The sequence below is a fragment of the Mesocricetus auratus genome, unplaced genomic scaffold (genome assembly GCF_017639785.1).
Source record: "Mesocricetus auratus isolate SY011 unplaced genomic scaffold, BCM_Maur_2.0 Super-Scaffold_6730, whole genome shotgun sequence".
Classification (NCBI taxonomy): Eukaryota; Metazoa; Chordata; class Mammalia; order Rodentia; family Cricetidae; genus Mesocricetus; species Mesocricetus auratus.
Window position 1 is genome coordinate 94,629,820 of NW_024429184.1, and position 23,656 is coordinate 94,653,475.

At 40.3% G+C, this 23,656-nt stretch overlaps 1 protein-coding gene across 1 annotated transcript; it reads left to right on the plus strand.

Moving 5' to 3' along the window:
- The first annotated feature begins 7,133 nt into the window (after nt 1-7,133).
- Nucleotides 7,134-20,060, plus strand: LOC101834989 (interferon-inducible GTPase 1). The gene is made up of 2 exons (XM_005074734.4): nt 7,134-7,291; nt 16,480-20,060. The coding sequence occupies exon 2, from the start codon at nt 16,500-16,502 to the stop codon at nt 17,763-17,765; it is 1,266 nt and encodes a 421-aa protein (XP_005074791.1). The 5' UTR covers nt 7,134-7,291; nt 16,480-16,499; the 3' UTR covers nt 17,766-20,060.
- The last annotated feature ends 3,596 nt before the right edge of the window (nt 20,061-23,656 follow it).

Below are 23,656 nucleotides of genomic sequence, written 5' to 3' on the forward strand. Positions count from 1 at the left end.
ATTGAAGAATCTGTGTGCTTTCAAAGAGATTGGAACTTATGCGATTGTCGAAGCCAGAGTTAATATTATAAATTACAACTTTAGGTATGTAACTAGGGAATACTCTTCTATTGTGTACTCATTCTGTTTTTTTAGCTTACCTTAATGAAAACAATGTAATAACTAACCTCCCTTGCCTTGTACTTTCCATGTAATCACCTTTTACAAGCTAAGCTAATGCATAGCTTTAATTTTAAGTTACATACTCTTCCTTTTCCCTGACCTAGAGTATGTATATGTATGTTATGGTAATGCTGGAAAAAGCAAATAAGTCAAAATCAACATTATAAAATGAATATCTGCCATAAACATTAACATCAACATATGACTGTAACATGTTGTCTTCCCTGCCAGCCGCCTGGGCCCTGCTAAGCTGTCTGAAACCCTAAATAACACACAGGACACTATATTAATTATGAAGCTGTTGGCTATTTGCTTAGGTCTGACTTGATTTTTTTTTTTGGTTTTTCGAGACAGGGTTTCTCTGTATTGTTTTGGAGGCTGTTGGTCCAGCCTGGCCTCGAACTCACAGATATCCGCCTGCCTCTGCCTCCCGAGTGTTGGGATTAAAGGCGTGCGCCACCACAGCCAGGCCTGACTTGATTATTAACCCATAATTACTCTTATATATTTTATAAGAACTTATCTTTGCTAGGACTCACTCCTGTTGTGTCTGTATCTCCAGGTAGTCACATGGCAACCAGCTTCTTCATTACATTCCCCAGAATCCTCCTCAACTCCTAGTCCAACCTATTTGCTTCCCTATTGGCCAACAGTGGTTTATTGGCATATATACAGGACTCTCCCATCATATGACTATTGCTTGAAAAACAACAGTGTTTGTAATATTGTTTGCTTTCCGGGTCAGTGGTATCAGTTGGAGTCAGTGACTTAGTCCCTTGTATAAACTATTAAGATTTCTGTACATAATCCCCCATCATTGCCCCCATATGATGCTTTCTGTGATGTTCAATAAAAGAGAGAGCCAGACTCTTTGTTGGTGACACACAAGGGACACACAGGGACAGACATTCAGAAGACAGCATTCACAGAAAGACAAACATTCAGACTCATGTAACACACAGAGGAGACCATGGAAAACAGAGGGAGAGGAAGTTGAGAATTCAAATCTGAGCTTGCTCTTGGTTAAATTACTCCAAGAGGAAGTGTTGACACTAACAGGTTATTGGGGCTCTGCATTTATCATTAATGCATTCAAACCAATGAATTTTGGAGCTTTGTGTGAGGAAACTCTATCAAATGATGGAGGACCAGAGGACAATTGTTTCAAAACTCTACTGAAGAAGGATGTGCTTCCAAACTCAAGAGTCGGTTGGTATCAATTAGAATAAGAGCTTCATAGGCCCAAGCTCCTCCTCACTTCCTCAAGGCATGGTAAGTGTCTTGGGCATCTTCAAGGCAGCCCCATAATATGGTAACTGACTTTTACACAGACCAAGTAACTTGAGGAACCACAACACACACAGGGCAGAAATCATGGCCATTTGCATGCTAAATTGGAAATTACCTTTCATTTCTTCTATATTCTGTTTTCTAAAAGCAAGTCTAGCTTATAAGCAAAAGATTGGGTGTGAACACTACTTCCTTTTTCATTTTTCTGTTTGGCTTTCAAAATTGATTTTATCTTTGAGCTGAACAATACCTGAAATCCTTCAGTATTTGGTTCATGTTGCTTGTAAACATGCTCACACATGTATTTTCCATAAAGATGGCATTCAAAATAAATGACTGAAGCTACAAAAGCCAAAATGAAATGATATTAAGGAAAGTGTCAGTTTTATATGAAAATGGGTATTAAAATTAATATTGATGTAGAATTTAAGAATCTCGCTAATAATTTTACAAGATACTTCACACCTATGGCTGAACTAATGGTGCCTTCCTACCTCTTCAATAAACTGTGATACTGAGTTTTACACAGAGAAGACTCCATGGTTTAATTACATTGTTGTGTCTGGTTAGAGTGACTTTGCACTTTCCCAAGTCTGTGACTCCATCTCTCTAGTTGCCAGTGTGCCTTCTAATCTTCCATCCCTTTTGTAATAATGAAAATAGATTTTTCTTTCATGCAACATATACTGATTCTTGTTTATTCTGGCCACCTCTTCCGGGATCCTCTCCATATCCCTATCCAATCAAATCAACATTGTTACAATTTCTCCTTCCTTTTATTATTATTTACTAATGATAAAATAAGAAAAAACCCAAACAAAAAGAAAAAAACTGCCAAAGAAAAAGAATAAGAAACATATACATATTCTGAGACTCACACATTTGTGTATATAGAAAACCCATAAAAAAGAAAACCCATAAAAATAAAACAGAAACTACAATATATCAGCCAAATATCTGTTAAGTTTTAAAAAAAAGCCCTGACAAAGTAGTATGAGACAAAAATACCTCCAAAAACATCGTTGAGTTCATTTTGTGTTGGCCATCTAGTAGGCATTGTGTTTCCCTTTAAGTGTGATTTGTATATCCAGTGAGACTCTATTGGAGAAAAGTAAGTTTTCCTTTGTGAAAGTTTTCCATTGGAGATAACTTCTGGATGAGGGATGGGGGTCATATCTACTTTCACTCTCAGCTCTGGAACCCCATCTGGCTTAGACCTATGCAGGCCTCTGGATGCTGCCACTGTCTCTGTGGTTTTCTTTACTGTAAAGCAGTAGTGCTAAGAATCTCCTCTCTATCTGTGAGAAACATGGGCTGTGTCAGGATGTGGTGACAACTGTCATTTAGGCAGGCTTCCTTTTGTAATGCTTGTGGTATCACAGCCTTCCTGTTCCTTGTGTTCATATTCAGTAGAAAGACCCTGCAGACAACTATCACACCGGAGCCTGCGGCACAAACCCAGGAGCTAGAACTGAAATAATGAGAGAGGAAAACTGAAAAGATTGAACAACTTGTGTGCTTTCAGGGACATTGTGTCTGTGTCCTGTGGGTGAGTGTAGCGTCTCACCATGCGTAAGATGTGACAGGCCTAGACAATATAATTAGTTATGATTCTTTCCTTGGTTTAAAGTATCTACATGAAAAACCACAGGTGCTTTCTTAATAAACACTCCCTGTCCCCAGTGCATTTCCACAATATGCTAACATTGTACGGTTTTTTAAGACATTCTCTATAATCACTTATGCCTAGGATCAGGTGAATCAGCATTGCTTCCTAGTGACCAGTGAGGTGTAGGGCAGTGTGTCTCTTCTGAAATTCTTCATGGTGTGTCCCTCTAACGCAAGTGATGCTTGCTGGGAGACCACTGTGGTCATTGCATTTCCCTGTATACATCATTAGAATTGCAGTATCAAACAGCTTTTGTGTGTCCCGTGGTCAGATGCCTTTTTGTAAGCAACTGATGAATGACTTCTAACCCCCTAGAGAAAGCTAGTGAGGCAACTAAACCAGTATGCCTTTCTGCTATGTAGCTGCTAATCCTCGGTAAGGCAGGTAGTTCTTTTGAGTCCACTACAGTCCTACAGAGGTTGTGTCTGGTTCTGTTTTCAGCTCTTACTAATAAACATGAAAATACTGAATTCATCCTACACATAAGATGATTTTCAAATAACTAACACCTGTAGCAAACAATAAAATGAGATTAGTGTGAACAGTATGTGCATCCTTATTTTCCATTAGTTAGGCAAGGCTTAAATCAGACTCAGAAGATGGGAATAATATTCTGCTCATGTCATCGTCTAGACATGGCTCTTTACTTTTAAATATATTTTTACAAAAGCTATTTGGCAGTTTCAGAAACTCAAAATTGATTTTTGTGTGCTTTTAATATTCGTGTATGTATATGTACGTGTATGTCCATGTGTCCACTCAACCAGGAATGTACATGTGGAGGCTGAGGTGGGGTCATTGTATGGTGTCTTTCTCTAGCACTCTCCACTTTATTTTTTAAGACAGGGTCTCTCAGTGAACCTACTAACCAGTGATGGGTAGAATGCAAAGTGATCCCACCGCACCACAAATGACTTTTTTGGTGTAGCACTCCTAAATGAAGTTCTCATACATGTACAGCAAGTGCTTTGCCACTGAGCCATCACTCCAACCCTCAATATTTCACTTTAAGAAATAAATGGTCCTGCAGAGGTAACACATGCCTGCATCCCACAATATCTATATCTATATCATTTTTTAAAAATCTGAGAAGAAACAAGCGGTAAGTCTGGGGATGTAGTTTAGTTGGTAGAGTTCAGAAAGGCCTGGATTTGGCCCTCACCATGAAATCACACCTGTGATGCCAGTACTGGGAAGCTAGAAATTCAAGCTCATTACCTGTACCATTGCTACACAAGGACAACCTGGCAGCATAAGAATGTGTTGAAAAATACAAAACATGGTGGTTATTGTACTGTGTTGAGGCTGAAGGATGGGTGTGTTGGTGAGAAACAGAAAGACAGGGAGACAGGACAATGAGGGATCTACACGGAGCAGAGAGGCTCATCCAAACTTCCCCTCTGTTGCTTCCATTTCATCCATATTTAGTGTGTGCATTGTTTATGACTAGCAAGCAGGATGGAGAAGTAGTTTCAGTTTCGTGTTCCCGGCAATGAACAGCTAAGAGTACATTGGGAGTGCCACATTCCTTCCACAGACTGAACAGCTATCACTTTTCTCTAAGAACAGTGAGCAGACAGTGCTCCAGGGCTTGATCCAGCTGGAGGGGGCAGGGAACAACCCTGGATCTAAGCTTCAGTGGCTCAGACAGTGAAATTGATCTTAGCAGGTGTCTTCATTGGTGTTTAATAATCTCTGCCACTTTTGATGAGATGTTATTAAGTGTTCATTCAGCTGAGTTGTTTAAGATGAACTCGAGTTCATAAAAATAGGTGCTATAGGTGATCTGTGTATTATTTCTCTTGGGAATTCAAAGGAATTGAAATAGGTTGAGCTGGGCACTTTACATGTCCCAATGTCCCTCCAGAGAGGGCTATTTAATGTACACAATACCAATATTATGTAGACTGGCTCACAAAATCAAGAAGGAAAGTTCTGGTCCAGGCAGGCAGAGTAATCCAGAGCTGTAATCTCAACAGGCAAAGAGGCTGAGGCAGGAGAATCAGCAGGACCTCAAGGTCAGTGTGGACTATATAGTCCTATAGGGATAGTAGACCTACACAGGATATGAAGGAAGATGCTGACTGAAAGTATTTTTAGAAGACTCCATCACTTGAGTGACAAGGCAGCTTACAGAATGGGAAAAATATTTACCACCTATGTCCTGGACATAGGGTCATTGTCTAGAATCTGTAAGGAAATGTTAAACACCAAGAAAACAAGGAACCCATCATAAATGAAGCATAAACTAAGCATACAATTCTCCCAAGATAACTTGTAAATTGCTGAGAAATATTTTTCATGCTCAATATTCATATCCAGTAGGGAAATGCAAGTCAGAACTACTTTGAGATTTCTTCTCACCCTAGTCAGAGTGGTTAGAAACAACAAGAAAAATAGCAACATATACTGTTGTGGATGTGGGGAAGCTAGAAAACTCAGTCCCTGCTGGTGGGAGTGTAAACTGAGGCAGTTATTAAGGTAATTTGTGTGGACACTCCACAGAAAGGGAAAGAGATTCATAATCCATCTGTACTACTCCTGGCAATATTCCCAAATGGCTTTACCTCCTACTATTGAGCTACTCACTCCCCATCATTCGTGCTCTGCTCACAAAATCCAAGGTATGGAAGCAGTCTAGATGCCCATCAACTGAGGAATGGATGAAGAAAATGTGCAGTTTTACAGAATGGAGAATTACTCACCTGTTAACAAATGGAAATGGTGAAATCCATGAGGAAATAGATGTAGATGGATACAATCATTCTAAGTGAGGTAAGAGAGGCCCAGAGGGACAAACATCATTTAATCCCTCTCATGTGTAGATCTTGGCTTCTACCCTTAGTTGGAATACCCGAAGAGGTTTTGAAGTTACTATGATGCCATGGAGAGTGAGTTGCAAGAGAACAATGATGGGGTTTAAAAGAGAATTATGGACAAAGAAGGGTTAAATTGAGTTTGGAGGTGACAATAGGGGAGGGGAGTGAAAAGAGGGATAAATAATACCGTAGGATTTACAAAATGACAAATGTATGTAACCTACTAATGTAGAGGCTTCTGAAAATATGTCTATACACACACTAAAAAAAAAGATTGGAGTTGCTCTCTACTGAAGCAACAATGTCCCTGTTAGACAGCACAGGGTAACAAATGAAAAACCCAGACTAGTGGGAACCTACTACTATTATTCTGCTAAAAGGACATTATATTAAACCAGTTCTTAATAATTTTCCATAATACCCATAGATTAAAGCATTGCTTAACCCTTATCATGGAACTCTTATTTACAGTAGATAATAATCAGTACTTATAGCAACAACTGGCTAAGATGCATTAACAAGACATTGATAAGCACTAAATGGAATATATTTATTTCCACTTCCAAAGGCACATGAATGGTTGTGGAAGAAAGGGTGAAAAGACTGTAAGAGCCAGAGTTGTGGATAAATACAAAGAACAGTATCTTCGGGACTCAGCAAGGCAGCACTCATGTATAATGACTGTGGATGTAACAGCTTGTTGTATAAAACCTGTCATGCCCAAGACATACTTAATCCCTGCACTGAGAGGGGAATTGAGAATGGCAAGAATTGAAGAACATGAATCCAGAATTGTGAAGAAATAAGGTTGTAGTCATAGGGGGTCAAATGGCTTGTGTCTTGGCTGAGACTAAAACAGGCATCGACACAGGACCCCGGCCAATGTGTAGTGTGACTTCAGTTCAGGCTGCATTTGTGGAATCACAGACCAGGAAAATTACTTCTCCAGGGTTGTTGTCCAGACCAGCTAGTAAGGTGCTTCTCTGTTGCCCTTCTTTGTACAAGCCCCATTCCACATTGTTATTTTAGGAAAGCCCAACTTTTCCTGTCAAGCAAGTAAATATTGGTAGAATGAAAACCAATGGTTTGTTTAATTTCCCTTTCCTCTTCTTGGAAATACAGAAGAAACTGGAAACAGCTACTTCCGTGTTCTTCTATGATTAGCGAACACACACTGAGATGGGAGGGGCAGAACCCGGAAGAGTGTGTTAGTCGTGCCAAATTGGCATGAACCTGATACTTTCCACAGAGGAAGCTGGGGTGGGTTCCTGAAAAGAGACTGGAGCACAGTGGACAGTGGTTCCTGCAGCTGAACTGCAGTGAACGCATACACTGGACTCAGGATTTTCTGGTAAGTGGACAGGAACATTCAGATCTAACTTCTAAACCACACCATCTCATTTCTCTAAATAGCTGAGAGGTAACAAGCCATTTAGGAACATGCCTGAGAGTGAGGATCCTCAGTTGGAATCTGGGGTGCTTTGGTGGGAGGTAGACAGCTCTGATTCATGTATGGTGTCAGCCAATCCTGCAAGCTGATGTACAGCTAACGGAAGTGATCTGGATATTGATTTTGGTAAAACATTTTAAATTGTTTTGGCTTGTTTCTTATTCCTCTCTCTAACATGAGAGCAAATATGTCTCAAGTAATGGGATATCTCTTCAGTGTGCGTGAGGTTGTTGTACCTCAGTCTCATCTTGCTTCCTAGTTCAGGGTCATTTTTTTTTCATCCCTTAGACCTGAGGCCTCTGCCTGTGGAGAAGAGGTCTCTGTTCTCTGCTTCTGCTGTAGCTGGCTGTGGAAACCTGTGTCTGAAGGATGGTCTTCACCGTGGTTTTCTTTACTGTAAAGCAGGATTTTCTCTCCATCTGTGAGAAACATGGGCTGTGTCAGGATGCGGGGACAGCTGTCATTTAGGCAGACTTCCTTTTGTAATGCTTGCTGTGCCACAGCCTTCTTGTTCCCTGCGTTCATAGTCAGTAGAGAGACCTTGCAGACAACTATCACACTGGAGTCTGCGTCACAAACCCGGGAGCTAGAACTGAAAGAAGGAGAGGAAAACTGAAAAGATAGAACAACTTGTGTGCTTTCAGGGGCATTGTGTCTGTGCCCTGTGGGCGACAGTCACCTTCCACAGGAGAGTGGACTATGGTGTCTGTTTACCCAGGTTTAGCTTCCCTTTTAGGACATTCTCTTTACCCACACCTTCCTGGCCTGTGTTGGCAATCAGTTGGTACAACGTTCTGCCACTCTGATTTCCTGCACAGCTGTCGCCATCTGTCATGTAGATTAGACGGGTGTTTTCTGAGGATTAAGTCCGCAATGCTTGTGCTCAAACCCTGTAGGATTCTAGGATATTTAGGCTTTGTATTAGACTGTTTTGTGCTCCTGCCCAATTCTTAGAACCAACTATCTATTAAATTGGAAGGACTGCAGTTTCATACACACCAGGTAGAATTACAGGACAAGCGCACATGTTCACAATGGAGTCCAGGTGCTTCCCTCATAGTCCCCATTCACTCCCTGATGATAACCCTCCATATAGCTGTGTGCTGGTGATGAGGAAGGGAGAAAGAGAAAAGCAGTTCCTGCTACCCGAGGTACATTACTCTGTGGGAGGCTGGCAGCAAGTGAACCCAGAAAAATACACATTCTGTGGCAGCAAGAGCTGTGAAGAGACAGAAACATAGTGAAGGGGTGGTGAAGAACAGAGGCAGGTACAATTTTTTCTTGTCTCTCTCTATTTTTGAAACTTTCATAAATACCAATGGCAAAAAATTATCATAACCGCCAATTCTCTCCTCCAGCTTCCCTCACATCCTCTCCAACACACCCTCCTCTCAACTACATGTGTTTTTCTATTAACTAACTGAATTCAGTTAGTGTTTTACATATGCTTATGGGTGTAGGGCCATTCATTGGAGCATGGGAAACCTACCAGTGTCCACACCGACAGTCAAAACGGTTCTCCCTCCTCACCCCACCCCACAGCGGTGGCCAGCAGCTCTGCAAGGAATAAGCCCTGGAGATCATCCACTCCTGTATGCCAGGATTTGGACTAGCTTGACCTTGTTTTGTCCTCTCTTGAAGCTTCTGAGTGTCATGTGTCAAAGTTCTGACCAGTGAGGCTCTAACAGATTACTAAAGAGGTGAGGAAGGGAAGGATATGTTTCTGGAGAACATTTTTAATATCCATTATTTTGTCAACTGATAAGTGATAGTATGCATCCATCTGCACAAAGTGATATTTCAACACACATCTACAGTACATAAGATCTCAGCATGAATGGCAGGCACATGGCTTCAGGCATTTATCATTGCTGTGTGGGGGAACATTTATAGACATCTCTACTAGCTGTTTTGAAATTTTTGCTTTCATCTATATTTATCCTACTGTGTTGCAGAATATTAGAAATTATCTTCCTCTCTAACTGCACCCCTACATCATTAACCATCACCCCTTTGATTCCATTTTACCCACATACTTTGCAGCCTCTTGTTCTCCCTGTAGATCAACGTTCTCCTTCCACATTCAGGTGGAGACAAGCAGGCTCTCTCTGTTTATACCTGATTAACGCTTTAACTAATGTTGTTTTTTGGTATCCATATTGCTACAAATGGCATCATTTTTTTATTTTGTATTTTTAAATTTAAATTTAAATTAGAAACAATGTGATTTCACATGTCAATTTCAGGTCCCTCACCCTTTCCCTCCCCTCCTCCCGTGCCCTCACACCAACCCCCAATATCCCCTCATTTCCCCATGGAGGGAGCGGCCCTCCATGAGGGTGTCCATAGTCTGTCATTTCATCCAGAGCAGGGCCTAGACCCTCCCCCAAGAGTTCAGGGTGAGAGTGCATCTCTAATTGTTGGATGGGAGTCCAAAGTCCATTTGTATACCTGGGATAAATACTGATCTACTACCCAAGGCTCAATAGATTACCTAGGCCTCCTCACTGACACCCACATTCAGGGAATCTTGATCAGTCCCATGCTGGATTCCCAGGCATCAGCCTGGGATTCAAGAGATAACCCTTGTCATGTCAGCTGTTTCTGGGGGTTAAACCAGCCCAGTCTTAACCTCTTTGGTCATCAGTCCTCTCTCTCTGTCACTGAATTTCTTGAGTTCAGCTCAGTGCTTAGACATGGGAGACTGCCTCTGCTTCCATCAGCCACTGAATGAAGGTTCTGTTTCCCAGACACTCTGGCCATGGGATTGTAGGCTGGCACTCCCCGGATCTATGTCTAAAATCCATATATGAGAGAGTACATGCCATGTTTCTCTTTTTGTAACTGGGTTACCTCGCTCAGGGTGGTTTCTTCTAGTGCCATCCATTTGCCTGCAAAGTTCAGGATTCTATTGTTTTTTCTGCTGAATAACACTCCATTGTGTAAATGTACCACATTTTCTCTATCCACTCTTTGGTTGAGGGGCATCTAGGTTGCTTCCAAGATCTGGCTATTACAAATAATGCTGCTATGAACATAGTGGAACAGACATCCTTGTTGTATGAATGGGCATCTTTTGGATATATGCCTAAGAGTGGAGTTGCTGAGTATTGTGGTAGGTTTATTCCCATTTTTCTGAGGAATCTCCATACTGATTTCCAAAGTGGCTGAACCAGTTGGCACTCCCACCAGCAGTGGAGAAGTGTTCCCCTTTCACCACATCCTCTCCAGCATAAATTGTCGTTGGTGTTTTTAATTTTAGCCATTCTGACAGAAGTGAGATGGTATCTCAGAGTTGTTTTCATTTGCATTTCCCTGATGGCTAAGGATGTTGAGTACTTTCTCAAGTGCCCTTCAGCCATTTTAGAGTCCTCTATTGAAAATTCTCTATTTAGTTCTGCAGCCCACTTTTTAATTGGATCCTTTGGTGTTTTGGAGACTTGCTTCTTGAGTTTTTTGTAAATTTTGGAGATCAGCCCTCTGTCAGATGTGGGATTAGTGAATATTTTTTCCCATTCTGTGGGCTGCCTTTTTGTCTTGCTGACTGTGTCCTTTGCCTTACAGGAGTTCCCATTTATTAATTGTTGATCTCACTGTCTGTGCTACTGGTGTTATGTTCAACTGTCTCCTGTACCAATTCGTTCAAGGGTACCACCCACTTTCTCTTCTAAGAGGTACAGTGTGGCTGGATTTATGTTGAGGTCTTTGATCTATTTGGATTTAAGTTTTGTGCATGGCGATAGACATGGATCTCTCCACATTCTTCTACATGCCAGCATCCAGTTATGCCAGCACCATTTTTTGAAGGTGCTTTCTTTTTTCCATTGTATATTTTTAGCTTCTTTGTCAAAGATCAGATGTTCATACATATGAGGGTTAATACCCGGGTTTTCAATTCGATTCCATTGGTCTACCTGTCTATTTTTGTGCCAATACCAAGCTGTTTTCAGGACTATAGCTCTATAATAGAGCTTGAAGTAAGGGATGGTGATGCCTCCATATGTTGCCTTGTTGAACAGGGTTGTTTTGCCTATCCTGGGTCTTTTGTTTTTCCATACGAAATTGATTATTGTTCTTTCAAGGTCTGTGAAGAATTGTGCTGGGATTTTAATGGGGATTTCATTGAATCTGTAGATTGCTTTTAGCAGGATTGCCATTTTTACTACATTGATCCTACCTATCCAAGAGCATGGAGACGTTTCCATTTTCTGAGGGCTTCTTCAATTCCTTTCTTTAAAGACTTAGAAAGTTTTTGCGATATAGGTCTTTCACTTGTTTGGTTAGCGTTACCCCAAGGTATTTTATGTTGTTTGTGGCAATTGTAAAGGGTGATATTTCTCTGATTTCTTCCTCAGCCCTTTTATCGTCTGTATATAGTAGGGCTACTGATTTTCTTGAGTTGATCTTGTAGCCTGCCACAATGCTGAAGGTGTTAATCAGCTGTAAGAGTTCCCTGGTAGAGTTCTTTGTGCCATTTATGTAAACTATCATATCATCTGAAAATAGTGAAAGTTTGACCTCTTCCTTTCCAATTTGTAACCCCTTGTTCTAAAATTGTTGTCCTATGGCTCTGGCTAGAACTTCAAGTACAATATTGAAAAGGTATGGAGAGAGTGGACACCCTTGTCTTGTTCCTGATTTTAGCAGAATTGTGTTGAGTTTCTGTCCATTTAGTTTGATGTTGGCTCTTGGTTTGCTGTATATAGCTTTTATTATGTTTAGGTATGTCCCTGTTATCCCAGATCTCTCCAAGACTTTTATCATGAAGGGGTGTTGGATTTTGTCAAATGCTTTTTCTGCGTCTAGTGAGATGATCATGTGATTTTTGTTTTTCTGCTTGTTTATATGAGGGATTACATTGATGGATTTTTGTTTGCCCGGCTTTTCTATTTCCAGCCATTCTTCACATTGTGTTTTTTTATTGTCTCTATTTCAGTTTTTAAGCCCTGCACTGTTTGAATTGTTTCTTGCAATTTTCGGTTTATCTTTTTGTACATTTGTTGCATTTTTTTTGAATTTTTTAGTTTGTTCTTTCTTCTGTATCTTGCATTTTTTGTTTGCTTTTTCTTCCATTTCTTGCATTTTTTGGTTTGCTTTTTCTTCCATTTCTTACTTTTTTTGTTTTGTTTTTTCTTCCATTTCTTACATTTTTTTGGTTTGTTTTTTCTTTCATTATTTGAGGGATTTTCCTATTTCCTCTTTTAGGGCCTCTATCATTTTCATGAAGTTGTTTATAAGGTCATTCTCTTCTGCTTCATTTGCATTGGAATGTTGGAGTCTTGCTGGTGTGGAGTCTCTAGAATCTGGTGGTGTCATATTTGTTTTTCTGTTGCTGAGTGTGTTTTTGTATTGTCTCTTTCCCATCTCTTCTTCTAGTGGTTGCAGAAATAGCCCTTTACTGGTCTGGTGGTTAGGGGACCCGAGTTCCCTTTCAGTGGGCGCAAGCAAGTCCAATACTCTGGAAGTTATTCTATTCCTCCTCCGAGTTCTGATCCAGTGGGTGGAGAAGAAGCCCAGGAATCTGGGGTTTGTAGTCTCCCACCTGGTCCCCTGGTCCCTTTGGTGGAAGAGAAGACCTGGGATCTGGTCTGCTTGGCTTCTGCCTGGATGGGAGGCTCTGTGGGTATCCCCAGTCACTGGGAGGCACATGGGGATGTGAGGCCTTGTTTACCTGGATCCACTGTTTTCCTGGTTTAATTGATGGAAGAGAAGACCTGGGATCTGGGGTGCTTTGCTTCTGCTGGGTTGGGAAGCTCTGTGGCATTCCCCAGGAAATCTCCAGGCACTGGAATGATGGCATTATTTTATATCCAAATAATATCTTACTATGTGTGTGTAATATATACAAGTGGGTCTTCTGTTAGTACTATTTACATTTTTTGAATTCTGGTTTATATTCTCTTGTTTTTTTTTTTTTTTGCTTTTTTAAAAATTAATTTAGTTTTTACCTTCCAAACCTGGTTCCCTCTCCCTCCTCTCATCTGCTCCACACTTAGGAAATCTACTAAGTCTGTTCCATCATCTAGTGGTGACAGGACTAAGGCACCTCTCTATCCCCACACCCCTGTGTCTACCCTGTGTCTATGCTGGGCAAGGTATCTCTCCATATAGAATGGGTTCCACTAAGTCAGTTTGTGCATTAATATTAGATTTTTGTCCCACTGCCAAGGGCTTCATATATTGACGCAGCCACACCATTGTTGTCTATATTAAGGGAGTCTACTTTGGTCTTATGCAGGCTCCCCATTTGTCAGACCTGAGTCAGTGATCTCTCACTAGCTCAGGTCAGCTGATTCTATGGGTTGCCCCAACATGGTCTTCACTCCTTTGTTCATATTTTTGCTCCTCCCTCACTTCGATTGTACTCCAGGAGCTTGGGCCATTGTTTATTTGTAGATTTCTGCATCTGGCAGAGCTTCTCTGGGGTTATGCATTGAAGTCTGGGTATCTTTTGCTTTATGTCTGATATCCACATATAAGTGAGTACATACTATATTTATCTTTCTGGTTTTGAGTTTCCTCACTCAGGATGTTTTTTTCCTATCTCTGCCCATTTGCCTGTGAATTTTAGGATGCCATTGCTTATTACCCCTGAGTAGTATTCCATTGTGTAAATATACCACATTTTTTCTTTATCCATTCTTTAGTTGAGGGGCATCTAGCCTGTTTCCAAGATCTGGCTATTACAAATAATGTTTCTATGAACATAGTTGAGAAAATGTCCTTGTGGTGTGAATGTGCCTCCTTTGGGTATATGCCCAAAAGTACTATTGCAAGATCTTGAGGTAGGTTGATTTCTAATTTTCTGAGAAATCAAGGCTGGTACAATTTTATAACCCAATGTGGACATAAATGCTAAAGCCTGCCTAGTTGAGACGGGGGATTAAAGAAATAGCCATGTCGTTGCTAGGGGAGAGCAACAAGGAAAGGTAGCAGTCACTGAGATGACAACAGCCTGAGTTACCATGGTGGCTGGGATTCTGACATGAAAGACCCCAGGAGTGCAATAATTAAATTCAAAGGTATGTTGTATGTAGTGTGTACACTATATACCTAATCAGCTTTCCCAGAGTAAAATGGGAATCTTTATGGTGGCTCTCAGAATTTATTAGCATGATATGACTTCAGTTCAATAGAGTAGCTCTGGCTGTTTGATCCTCCATGTTGTTGCAAAAAACATCACAGGAAACATTGTAATGTCAGTGACATAATCAACACCAGAACTGAGGAGGTCTTGAAGAAGATAATGTAGGAGGAATAATCAATTGTGGTTGCATTTAGAAATAGAGATTAAGTCTGCAAACTGATTTGATTTGGATGAGACAGACAGAGGAGGCTCATGGGTGATAGTGGGGATTTGTTGTTTCCTTAGCCAACATTGAGGTCCACTGTGCTGCCATGGGAGGTGCTGTCGTCAAGTTTGTGGAGAACAAAGGGTAGAACTATGAGATCTGAGCTAACTAAATACCCAGTAATCAAACTCATGTCTCTAGTACTGATGGCAAGAGTATTTACCTGCTGAGTAATCTTGCTGAATTGATATTCATATTTTTAGACAGGGTCTCAAGTAGCCCAGGCTAGCCTCTAGCTCAACATGTACTAAGAATGACATGGAGGCACTGACTTTCTTACCTCTGCTCCCTGAGTGCCAGAATTAAAGGGATCCACAAGAAGCTGCATTGGATGAGGTGCTGGGGACTGAACCCAAGGTCTTCTTCATGCTGGGAAAGATCTCTACCAAGTGACTACATCTTCAGTGCACAGTTGGAGTGTTTTCAAAAAATAAAAAGTTTGAAACAAATCAGTGACTTAAATGATGATTTGAGGACACTGAAATATTGTATTGAATAAATAATGTTAACTTGGACTTCAAGGATAAGAGCTTTATGTTATTGAAAGGTTATAGTCTTCACAAAGATAAGCTTGAGGTCATGAAAAAGAGAGAAGTAAGTAAAGATAACCAAATTAAGAATTATTTCAACCAAATACAATAAGTGGACTTACTGACATATTTTGAAAACAAAATAATATGCACATGGGGTGATGGTAGTGCACACACTTTTAATCCCAGCACTTGGGAGGCAGAGGCAGTTAGGCAGTTGGAACGATATGCATTCAAGCCAGCCTCATCTAAAAATCAAGTTCAAGGATACCTAGGACTGTTACACAGAGCAATCCTGGTGTGAAAAACAAACAAAATAAAGCAAACAAGATAAATAAATAAACAGACAAAACCAGATTTGTGTGATTGTTCGAGATTTGGCATTGATTAAACACGGATGTCAATTATCATTCATTATTACCTACTTTTCAGCTTGACATACTAGGTATTTGTTGATTACATTTTTATTAATTTGAAGGCACACAATGAAGAAAGTGGGCACAGATGGAGAAGATATCTTGGATTTGATATTCTTTACTGTAGTCAGCTTAGATGCAGCACAATTATTCATGATTTTTTCTTGTTGATGCTGGCTAAAGGACACATGCAGATTTTTATATTATTTTCCCTTACTTTACAATTTTCCATAATTAAAGGTTTAATTGAGAACTAGTGACAATTTATTCTAGTTTCCTTTCTATTGCTTTTATATTGCTTTTATGAACACCGTGACAAAAGGATTTTGAAAATAAAACTTAATTTTTTGGTTTTGGGGGGAGGGGCTTCTGCATTCTGCTTCAAACCATCACTGGGCGATGTCGGGACTAAAACTCTACAAGAATAGAGGCAGGAACAATGGGAGAGAATGCTGTTTGCAGGCTTGCTCTCCATAGTTTGAGTATGCTTTCTTAAATTACCAGGACCACCACCCACAGTGGGCTGGAACCTCCCACACCAAACCTTGATCAAGAAAATATTCCCTAGGCATACCCCAGTTCAATCTGATGGAGGTAATTCCTCAACTGAGGTTTTCCTCTCCAAAAGGACTCTAGTTTGTATCTCGTTGACCAAAAATAACCAGCACAACATTTATGGGATCTAGTCAACATCAGAACATAAGTGAGGCTGCAGCATAGTGAAAAAACACACTGCTAAGCCCAAAGGTGTCTTTAGTCTCTTGCAATTTACTCTTCCTTCTTTCTTTCAGTTCACTTTTCCAACACAGCCATGGGTCAGTTATTCTCTAATACCAATAATAATGAAGACCATGGAGATTTGGATTTCAACTTCACTGCATATTTTAAGAAGATTAAGAAAGAAAACAAAATCATTTCTCAGGAAACCATCTGTTCAATTGAGCTATACCTGGCAAAAGGAGACATTCAGGGGGCAAACTCAGTAATCAGTGATGCATTAAAAACTATTGATAGTGCCCCAATAAACATTGCTGTGACAGGAGAGTCTGGGACAGGCAAGTCCAGCTTCATCAATGCCCTAAGGGGGGTTAAGCATGAAGAAGAAGGTGCAGCTGAAGTTGGAGTAATAGAGACAACCATGAAGATAACTTCATACAAGCACCCCAGAATTAAAAATTTGAATATATGGGACCTGCCTGGTGTTGGAACTCTGAAATTTCCACCAAAAAATTATCTGAAGAGAGTAGAATTCCAAAAGTATGACTTCTTCATTATAGTTTCTGCTGCTCGTTTTACAAAACTTGAACTAGATCTTGCCAAAACAATCAGATTAATGAAAAAGAATTACTACTTTGTGAGAACCAAGGTGGACTTTGATTTATACAATGAAAAGAAATGCAAACCACATACCTTTGACAGAGAAAAGATCCTACAGCAGATCCGAAGCTCCTATGTGAATACCTTTAGGGACAATAAAATGGACACCCCACAGATTTTCTTGATTTCCAACCACAGTTTATCTGACTATGATTTTCCAGTCCTGATGGACACTCTGACTGATGATCTTTCTAATCAAAAGCGCCACAATTTTGTGCTTTCCTTGCCTAATATTACAGAGGCAGCCATTCAAAGAAAGTATGATATTTTGGAGCAGTTTATCTTGTTACAATCTTCCATGTTTGGATGGTTCAGCTTTCTTAATGTGCTGGGCAATGACTGTGACATGGAGAATCTGGTGGCAAGTTTAAACCACTATCGAGTCCTCTTTGGAGTGGATGATGTGTCCCTGGAAGTCATTGCTAAGGATTCCCAGGTGCCTGTTGAACAACTGAAAAAAATCATTCAATCTCCTTATTTGTTGGAAAATAAGAATGAAGAAACATTAGAAGAAAAGCTTTCCAAATATTTGGAGAAATTATCCTCAACTACTGGTGGGCTCCTTGGTACAGGTCTTTATTTTAGGAAAAGCTTTTACTTTCAACTTCTTTTTCTTGACACAGTGACTGAAGATGCCAAAGTTCTCCTTCGAGAGACGTTTAAAAAACTAGTTCAAGCTCAACCTGTCCACAGCCACTGACTGTGACAATATCAAATGGTTCATACCAGAGAGTAAATTATCCTCTAACATATTTTCTCTACACTGGCTAATTCACTGTCACCATGGGAAAATTTAAAAATAAGGGTCATATGTGTTAATATGTTAGATCCTGACAATCCCCAATCCTTCTTCAACTCTACATACCCCCATAGGTTCCTCTGTGTCTTTCCACTTCACATCACACTTTAATACACACATACATATACATGCACATATGCATGCACACACACACAGACTTACACACACATGCACACACGCAGCACCCAAACATGCACAAGTACATGCGCACAAGATATGAATAGGTGTTTTGTAGCAATTTCCTCCTAATCAAAACAGCCTAAGAAAGACTCGTGAAGCTCAGGGCTTTATGCTCAGTGCATAAAGCACTTGACATGTACATTTGATGATCAGAGCTCAGTTTCCAGAACCCACATAAACGTGGAGTGTAATTCTGCACTCAGAAGACAGAGACAGTGGAACCACAGACCAAGCTGGCTAGCTAGAGTGTACATATCTGCCAGTTTTGGTTTCAATTGAGAGACTCAGTTGATGACAAAGGTAGAAAACAAACAAGGAGGAGGCCCAGTGTAAGTCTGAAATACTCACACACATGTAAATATGCACAAACAAGACACATTTTAATATGAAATAAAATAAGATTCAGAAAGAAAACTGCAATCTAAGATATTCAAAGGATTCATGAAGCTCCCATCAAGGTTATATAATCTGTATGATTTTGAGGGAGATGGGGATGCAATTCAGACCAGCTGAGGTGTCTGCAAATCCCGATGGGAGGTCCATGGCTGCAGCTGTGGTTGAGCTTTTCAGTGCTGCAGGTGCTACTGAGTCATCAGTGCTCCTGTAAGCAACACTCACTCTAATAAACTCACTTAGTATTCATGAAGCTAGACCTGGAAGAAAATGTTTCTTTGGTCCATCATGGTTGCCTAGATAGGGTGAATAGACATTTGCTTGTATCTCCACCTGCCTTCAAATCATATAACACAATAAATGCTTTGAATAGGGATCTGAAGAACCAAAACTGAGTTGAGGAAGACTAGTTGTCTCATCCTTACAACAGGCTTACCATGTGATCAGCCTCCTCAGTCTGAGAGAGAGAGATATTTAACACAGACATAGGACTCAGTATCTCATTCAGGAAAAGAGATGTGAAAATAATGTTGTCCCCTGGGGAACAGAACACAGCACTGGTGTGGCTCTAACAGAAAGGGGATGCTCCAAAGACTCACACTAGAACAGGACTCTATTACATGAGTCATAGTTGCCAACAAAATAACATTTGGAAACCCACAGTGATGAGGCATGATGATGCAGTGACTCTGGACACTGGGGTAAAGGGACAGGTGGGTGACTAGGCTCTTTAAAGTCAGTTGATTAAGAAGAAGAAAATAAGCAGGAAATGGCAGGGCAGAGCTGAGCCTTGGGTCTTGAGATCATGGGGCAGTGTCCAATTTTGTTAGTGAGATTTCTGCAGAAGAGGAAGGTAAGTGTTCTTCCTATGGGACTGGTCTCTGAACAAAGCCAGAGGCTCAGTCAGATAAGACCGTTGATGACTATTCTCCTTCAGCAGCCTGCACAGCTGAGAAACTGGGGTTAGTGTCTAAAATTAAAAACACATTTTTAAATAAAATAAACAAAAAGTAAAAAATAAAAATTCTGCTATGTATATGTATCCCATTCTCATCACCTTTTTTCAGTTGATGGACATCTAGATTGTTTCCATTTCCTGGCTAAGTTGAATAGAGTAGTAATGAACATGAATGAGCACTGGTATGGAGTGCTTCTGAGTCCCAGTTGGGTGTGGCTCCTGGGGATTCCTAGTGGAATGGCTTTCTAGGTATTGGGGCTGTGATGATTATTCTTGGTTGTCAACTTGACTACATCTGAAGTTAACTGGAGCCCAGGTGACTGGGTATGCTTGTGAGGAATTTTTTCTTGGTTAGATCATTTGAGGTGGGAAGATACATCTTTAATCTGGGGCATACCTTTTGGTAGCAGCCTATAGAAGACATGGAAGTAGGAGGCTTTTGCCTTGTCTGCTTACTCTGATTCTCACCAGCAAGTTTGTTCCTTCACTGGTGTTAAAGACTACTTCTTTGGAATTCTGGCATACACTGAAGACCAGCTGAGACATCCAGTCTTGGGGACTGAACAACTCCTGGATTCTTGGACTTTCTGTTAGTATACAGCCATTATTGGACTAGCTTGACCACAGCTAGTAGTCTACTCTAATAAACCATATATTTAGATCTATATATTTCTCTCTATTTATATGTTTATGTATATTGTCATTCTATCAGTTATGTTCCTCTATGACTAATACAGGGACTGACATGAAGAAATGGGGAAGGGCTAGAAGTGGGGAGGGCTGAGACAGTCCACAGAGGGCCTTCCAAAAGGATATACAGAGTCCCTAGGGAGTGGAGTCAGACAGGAAAGACAAGCCCTTCTAGGTAGTCTACTACATGGTTGGAGATTGGACTAAGTAATTGGAAATGGGGTACAGAAAGGTCACCTAATTGATTCTCATGTTCATGTGGCTAGGGGCTTCTCAAGGAGAGAGTGCCTCTGTGTAACAAATGGATCAGTGAAAAAGGGAAGCTAGGTCCCCTGAAGGGTTTGCAGAGTCCTCAGGGAATATAGATCATGAGGCAAGAAAGGTCCCGAAGGTGTCAGGATGCCTTTACTAATTATGCTTCACACATGGTAAAACATAGGTGCTTCTATTATAATTTTGTCTCATTCTTAACAACAACGTGTTTTTTGAACACTATGGAAACCATGCCCTCCTTTGTTGTCCTTCCTGAAGACATTTAGTGGTTCAGAGTGTTTCCTAGGGATGTGAGAGAATATTTTTAGAAATATCAATTCCAGAGAGCACGGCATTGCATTTCTCAGCAGATGTCACTGACTTGTAACAAGGGCCTTAGCTTACCCTTCCGGCCTCAACTATGTGCCCATTTCATATCATTGTTTTTCTTGTAGACAACAGTATTCTGATGTAATGACTAATCTTGGTTGTCAGCTTGACTGTATCTAGAATCAACTAAATTTCAAGCTGCTGGACATACCTGTGGGGGATTTTCTTTGTTAGACCAGTTGAGTCGGAAAGAACTACTCTAAAGTGAGCCTCACTTTCCGGTGTCAGCCTACATAGAAAGACAAGGAACTCACAGGTGAGTTCATCTGTCATGTTGAGTTATTCCTTCACTAGTATTAGAATCTACTTCTCTGGGATTCCAACATAGACTGAAAGTAGTAGTTTCTAGGAATTCCCCTGAGACTATAGTACCAGTCTGGGATGGCTGAGAGAAATATCCAGTGTTGTGAACTGGACAACTTCCAGATTCTGGACCATTCTGAGGGGAGACAGCTATTGTTGGGCTAGTCAGACCGCAGCCTGTAAACTGCTCTACTGGAAAACTTTATATGAACACACACACACACACACACACACACACACACACACACACACACCATCAGTTCTCTTCTTTTACAGAACCCTGACTAATATAATGGAGATCTCTTTAATGATCTGTTTGCAGAGCTTTCTTTCATGTTAGGAAAAATTGGATTTTTTTCTCTGTTATTAGCTTCAAGACTGTTGAAGCAACAAATGACCTATGTAGGCCTGGGGCACATTGCCATGAATGCTAGGAAGGAGAGACCTTTGCTTTTTTGAACACTCTGTGAAGTCACAGTGACAAGAAGAGAATGACCCAGTTTCTTTCTTTATGATAACTAGTGTAAATCTGTCTTGCCTTAAAGGGATGAACAAAATCTGATAATAATTTTCCATTTAGTGATATGCTATCACTATTCACCTGAAAGGAAAAGCTTTCTTTTGTGAGAGTCACTTATAAAAAACAATCATTGAAAGAGAAATTTCACTAATTTCACTAATCCTTGCAATGAGAATAATTTGGAGCTCGGAATAGTTTTGCATCATTAAAGGCCTTTCTTTGTAAATGCCCCTTATCAGAGAGCAATATGGTACTATAAAATAGAAGCCAAGAAAGACCCCAACAGTCTTCATTTAGTGCAATAACAATACCAACGAAGGGCCACAGAATGAAAGAGATTTTGTCAAACCCTTCTAATTTCTAAATTATTTCTCCCCTTGCAGCCTTCAGAAGTAAATGAAGTCAGTTTGGTCATTAACTCTGGGGATTATTGTCCCAGTACCAACGAAGTAGAGCATAGCCTTTGGTTGTTTGGTGTCTCTCAGAACTTGCCTCCCCAAATTTTCTAAGTAAGCAGCAAAACAGAAAATCCTTTTAAGTCACAATGATGCTTTAAGATAAATATTTTGAAGAGATTTTGTGGAGAACAATGGAACATGTTATGAAGTGCCAACTGCTGACATTTTAAAATCACACTGTGCATCTAAAACAAGAAAGAGTAGGTAATGTTGGCATGCCAACTATTCTCATCACAGTAAGCGGCTTTTGTGAGGTGTTGATTCATATGCTCTTAGTACAAATGCCCTTAGGTATAGTGGCTATACTGGTTTGGACTCTCTTCTCTATCCTTGAGACCTGATATTCCATCTTCTCCTTGATTCCTTGTTCTTACAAAACTTTCCTTTGAGTCTTCTAGTTGTGCCATTGGGTTTCTCAACACGGACTTTATTTCATTTGAGTCCTCCTCAGCATATCTATCTTCTGTTAAATTCCATTCTCAAGTCCTGGCTTGTCTTCCTCCTTTCCACCAGCCTTATGTTTATGCTATCTTGGGCATCACTCGAGGTTTTTTTCTTCTTAGGTTCTTTTTTATTAATTTTATTGAGATGCTTTTGAATATATGTGTTTTCTTTTAACTTTTTGGATTATTTGATGAAGTTAATGGTTGTACTTAAAAGTTCCTGAGGTTCATCTAAGTAAAAGTCTCTGTGTAGGGCAGAGGTGACCTTCAGCTAATCTGACTTTATTGCTATATATGCCAAGTAATTGGCTGAGTGTATAGTGGAGAAGAGGACAGCAGTCTGAACTGTGATCAAGTCCTTTAGCCCATGGACTCTTGATGAACTTTCTAAGTTTATTTTATTTTGTTTATCTTGTTCCTGTACAAGGGCAGATGTTTCAAGAATATCCCACAGCCTTACAAAGAGACCTCTGACTTCTTCATGTGTGTCACAACCTCCAAGGCATACGGAAGACCTTCAAGTAGATAAGGGTATCTCCTAAAAGTGGGAAGGGTAGTAAGTTCACGACTTTACTGTCGAAGCTTAGAAGGAGAACTCCTGGGAGAAGGCACACATGATACATAAGAAATTCCCATCAAACCAAAGTCCCCAACTTGTAAAAATATTAAAAGTCCCCAAATATGCAACTCACAGAGATTAAAAAAAAAACAAAAGTAGTGCAGTAGCCATCATGTGACTCAGCTTTGTTGAATCTTTGTCAAGCAGCTGTGCTGGCTATGACTTTTGCTGTACCTACCAGATATGGCTGTGCCAGTCTGCCAATGAGACCCCTGTGAATCAGGTAGGCAAGATATATAAAATGATCATGACTTCTTACACAGTTGTTCAATGCACCCAACAGCTGCGCTGTGCACTCTGGGGCACAAAACACGACAATCTAGATAACTGATTCCTATGGAATGACTTTCCTCAAAGTTTTCTGTGACAACATTTTTGTGCCTTTGGTGTATGATAAGACTTTAGGATATTATAAGAGTGATGAATGGTATTGAGGAGGGAAGTTCCTGTCTTACATAATAGTGTGCATTTGACACTATCCCTGCTCTCTGCACAAGAGATGCTATAGCCATCTCATCTCTCAGTTGTGAGAATCACAAATGTCTTCAGGGATTGTTAAGTGTCTTAGGAGGATACAGTATCTCAG

What these genes read in the sequence shown, in the direction of transcription:
- LOC101834989 (XM_005074734.4), top strand. Translation starts at nt 16,500, where the DNA reads ATGGGTCAGTTATTCTCTAATACCAATAATAATGAAGACCATGGAGAT.